This window comes from Malurus melanocephalus, unplaced genomic scaffold (assembly GCF_030028575.1).
Source record: "Malurus melanocephalus ecotype Western Australia unplaced genomic scaffold, MMel_1.1 scaffold_2165, whole genome shotgun sequence".
Taxonomy (NCBI): domain Eukaryota; kingdom Metazoa; phylum Chordata; class Aves; order Passeriformes; family Maluridae; genus Malurus; species Malurus melanocephalus.
Window position 1 is genome coordinate 1 of NW_026625397.1, and position 4,806 is coordinate 4,806.

Consider the following 4,806-nt stretch of genomic DNA (forward strand, 5'->3'; position numbering starts at 1 on the left):
GGGCTGGACACACCCATGGGAGGGGCTGGACACACCCAGGGGACAGACCCTGTACTGGGACCTGCACTGGGACACCCCATGGAACAGCCCTGTGACACTGCCACCTCCCTGCTGTGACAGTGTCCAGCCCAGTGTCCCCTCCCACTGTCCCCTCCCAGCTGTCCCCATGTCCCCTCCCTGTGTCCCCTCCCCACTGTGACTGTCCTCTCCCCATGTCCCCTCCTGTGTCCCCTCCCCCCTGTCCCCGTGTCCCCTCCCCGTGTCCCCTCCCGGCTGTCACAGTGTCCCCTGTCCCCGTATCCCCTCCCTGCTGTCAGTGTCCCCTCCCCGTGTCCCCTGTCAGTGTCCCCTCCCCATGTCCCCTCCCCGGTGACAGTGTCCGTACCCATTTTTTTGGGCAGCAGGTACACGTCCTGCTTGTAGCGCCCCTCAGGAGCGTTGTAGAGCTCGATCAGCGCCAGGGCCTGCGGGGACAGCGGGGTCAGCACACCCTGATCCTGACCCTAAACCCTGATCCTGACCCTAAACCCTGATCCTGACCCTAAACCCTGATCCCGACCCATCCTAAACCTTGATCCTGACCCTAAACCCTGATCCTGACCCATCCTAAACCCTGATCCTGATCGACCCTAAACCCTGCTCCTGACCCTAAACCCTGATCCGGACCCATCATAAACCCTGATCCTGATCGACCCTAAACCCTGATCCTGACCCTAAACCCTGATCCTGACCCCAAACCCTGCTCCTGACCCCAAACCCTGCTCCTGACCCCAAACCCTGATCCTGACCCACCCTAAACCCTGATCCTGATCGACCCTAAACCCTGCTCCTGACCCTAAACCCTGATCCTGACCCATCCTAAACCCTGATCCTGATCGACTCTAAACCCTGCTCCTGACCCTAAACCCTGATCCTGACTGACCCCAAATCCTGCTCCGGGCCCACCCCAAACCCCGCTCCTGACCCCAAACCCCACTCCTGACCCACCCTACACCCTGCTCCTGACCCCAAAACCTGCTCCTTACCCAAAACCCTGCTCCAGGCCCACCCTAAACCCTGCTCCTGACTGACCCTAAACCGCGATCTTGACCCTAAACCCCTCTCCGGGGCCACCCTAAACCCCGATCCTGACCCTAAACCCCACTCTGGGCCCACCCTAAACCCCACTCCAGGCCCACCCCAAAGCCTGCTCTGGGCCCACCCTAAACCCTGATCCTGACCCCAAATCCTGCTCCTGACCCACCCTAAACCCCAATCCTAACCCCAAACCCCGCTCCTGACACACCCCAAATCCTGCTCCTTGACCCCAAACCCTGTTCCTGACCCATCCCAAACCCCTCTCCTGACCCCAAAGCCCCTGACCTGCGTGGTGGCCGTGATGGACAGGACGAAGGTGGGGACGGTGGAGCAGCTCAGGTTCAGCAGGCGGCCCTGGGGGGCAAAAACCACTTGTGGACACGGCCCCGAACCCCAAACCCCAAATCCGAAACCTGAAACCGCAAACCTCAAACCCCAAACCCAAAACCCCAAATCACATTTTCCTTTGGGAAGGGAAAATCCCCCTGGGGGAGAGACCCTGGGGCGGGATGGACGGAAAACGGGAACTATCCCCGACCCCAAAAATCCCGGGGGGACCTTGTGGGTCTGAACAACTCCGGGACAGGAGGGGACAGCCAGGGGGATTTGGGGTCTCATCCCAGGGAACGGGGACAGGGACAAGAAATGGCTCAGGCTGGGCAGGTTTAGGATGGATTTTAGGGGATATTTCTCCATTGTAAGGGCTGTCCCCATTGCAGGACGGATCCCAAATCCCTGTGGATGTGGCACTCGGGGACAGGGACAGGGAACAGCCTCAGGTTGGGCTGGGGGAGGTTTAGGATGGATTTTAGGGATATTTCTCCATGGAAAGGGTGGCAGGGGTGGAGTCCCCATTCCTTTTGGGATTTCAGTCCCTGTGGGTGTTGGACTTGGGGACAGGGAACGGCTCAGGCTGGGCTGGGGGAGGTTTAGGGTGGATTTTAGGGGATATTTTTCCATGGAAAGAGCTGTCCCCATTGCAGAAGGGATCCCAAATCCCTGTGGGTGTGGCACTCGGGGACAGGGAACGGCTCAGGCTGGGCTGGGCAGGTTTAGGATGGATTTTAGGGGATATTTCTCCATGGAAAGGGTGGCAGGGGTGGAGTCCCCATCCCTTTTGGGATTTCAATCCCTGCAGATGTGGCACTTGGGGACAGGGAACGGCTCAGGCTGGGCTGGGCAGGTTTAGGATGAATTTTAGGGGATATTTCTCCATGGAAAGGGTGGCAGTGGTGGAGTCCCCATCCCTTTTGGGATTTTACAGCCCTGTCGATGTGGCACTCAGGGACAGGGGAAGGTTTAGGATGGATTTTAGGGGATATTTCTCCATGGAAAAGGTGGCAGGGGTGGAGTCCCCATCCCTTTTGGGATTTCAATCCCTGTGAATGTGGCACTTGGGGACAGGGAACAGCTCGGGCTGGGCAGGTTTAGGGTGGATTTTAGGGGATATTTCTCCATGGAAAGAGCTGTCCCCTTTCCAGGAGGGATCCCAAAGCCCTGTGGATGTGGCACTCGGGGACAGGGACAGGGAACGGCCTCAGGTTGGGCTGGGGGAGGTTTAGGATGGGTTTTAGGGGATATTTCTCCATGGAAAAGGATGGCAGGGGTGGAGTCCTCATCCCTTTTGGGATTTCAATCCCTGCGGATGTGGCACTTGGGGACAGGGAACGATTTAGGCTGGGCTGGGCAAGTTTAGGATGGATTTTAGGGGATATTTTTCCATGGAAAGGGTGGCAGGGGTTGAAGTCCCCACCCCTTTTGGGATTTCAGTTCCTGTGGGTGTGACACTCGAGGACAAGGACAGGGAATCTCTTAGGCTGAGCAGGTTTAGGATGGATTTTAGCGAGTATTTCTCCATGGAAAGGGTGACACGGGTAGAGTCCCCATTTCAGGAGGGATCCTAAATCCCTGTGAATGTGGCACTCGAGGACAGGGACAGGGAACCTCTTAGGCTGGGCAGGTTTAGGGTCGATTTTAGGGGATATTTCTCCATGGAAAGGGTGGCAGGGACGGAGTCCCCATCCCTTTTGGGATTTCAATCCCTGTGGATGTGGCACTCGGGGACAGGGAACGATTTAGACTGGGCTGGGCAAGTTTAGGATGGATTTTAGGGGATATTTTTCCATGGAAAGGATGGCACGGGTGCAGTCCTCATTCCTTTTGGGATTTAATCCCTGTCGATGTGGCACTCGGGGACAGGGAATGACTTAGGCTGGGCTGGGCAGGTTTAGGATGGATTTTAGGGGATATTTCTCCATGGACAGGGTGGCAGGGGTGGAGCCCCCATCCCTTTTGGGATTTCAGTCCCTGTGAATGTGGCACTCGGGGACAGGGAATGGCTCAGGTTTAGGATGGATTTTAGGGGATATTTCTCCATGGAAAGAGCTGTCCCCATTGCAGGAGGGATCCCAAATCCCTGTTGATGTGACACTCAAGGACAAGGACAGGGAACAGCTCAGGCTGGGCAGGTTTAGGGTGGATTTTAGGGGATATTTCTCCATGGAAAGAGCTGTCCCCTTTCCAGGAGGGATCCCAAATCCCTGTNAACAGCTCAGGCTGGGCAGGTTTAGGGTGGATTTTAGGGGATATTTCTCCATGGAAAGAGCTGTCCCCTTTCCAGGAGGGATCCCAAATCCCTGTGGGTGTGGCACTCGGGGACAGGGACAGGGAACGGCCTCAGGCTGGGCTGGGGGAGGTTTAGAGTGGATTTTAGGGAATATTTCTCCATGGACAGGGTGGCAGGGGCGGAGTCCCCATCCCTTTTGGGATTTCAATCCCTGTGGGTGTGGCACTTGGGGACAGGGAACAGCTCGGGCTGGGCAGGTTTAGGATGGATTTTAGGGAATATTTCTCCATGGAAAAGGTGGCAGGGGTGGAGTCCCCATCCCTTTTGGGATTTCAGTCCCTGCGGATGTGGCACTTGGGGACAGGGAACAGCTCGGGCTGGGCAGGTTTAGGGTGGATTTTAGGGAATATTTCTCCATGGAAAGAGCTGTCCCCATTGCAGGAGGGATCCCAAATCCCTGTGGGTGTGGCACTTGGGGACAGGGACAGGAAACAACTTAGGCTGGGCAGGTTTAGGGTGGATTTTAGGGAATATTTCTCTGTGGACAGGATGGCAGGGGTGGAGTCCCCATCCCTTTTGGGATTTTACAGCCCTGTGGATGTGGCACTCGGGGACAGGGAATGGCCCAGGCTGGGCTGGGAAGGTTTAGGATGGATTTTAGGGTATATTTCTCCATGGACAGGGTGGCAGGATTGGAGCCCCCATTCCAGGAGGGATCCTAAATCCCTGTTGATGTGACACTCGAGGACAAGGACAGGGAACAGCTCAGGCTGGGCAGGTTTAGGGTGGATTTTAGGGGATATTTCTCCATGGAAAGGATGGCAGGGGTGCAGTCCCCATCCCTTTTGGGATTTCAATCCCTGCGGATGTGGCACTTGGGGACAGGGACAGGGACACCCCTGGCACTGCTGGGGACAGTTGGACTCGCTGATCTCAGACCTTTCCCAGCCTCAGTGGTTGGGTGATCCCAGAATTCCCAGGAAATCCCAATTCCACCCCGTGCCCTCACCTCGGCCAGCAGCACGATCCTCTTCCCGTCCGGCCAGATGACGTGATCGACCTGAGAGCGAACCCGCTCCCACGTCAGCTCCGGAGTGCGCAGACTGGCCTGGAATGGGAACGGGAATGGGAACGGGAATGGGATCGGGAATGGGAATGGGAAC

The 4,806-nt window shown here is 56.9% G+C and overlaps 1 protein-coding gene across 1 annotated transcript in view; it reads right to left on the minus strand.

Moving 5' to 3' along the window:
* Window positions 1–385: 385 nt before the first annotated feature.
* The window catches only part of LOC130587628 (S-adenosylhomocysteine hydrolase-like protein 1), a gene marked incomplete at its 3' end in the record, with an annotated part of 8,474 nt that continues 4,053 nt past the window's right edge, over window positions 386–4,806 (minus strand). The window contains exons 3-5 of the mRNA XM_057388604.1: window positions 4,653–4,751; window positions 1,363–1,431; window positions 386–464 (exon numbers count right to left, since the gene is read on the minus strand). Of these exons, the coding sequence (XP_057244587.1) occupies window positions 386–464; window positions 1,363–1,431; window positions 4,653–4,751 (247 nt within the window). The remainder of the gene's footprint in view (window positions 465–1,362; window positions 1,432–4,652; window positions 4,752–4,806) is intronic.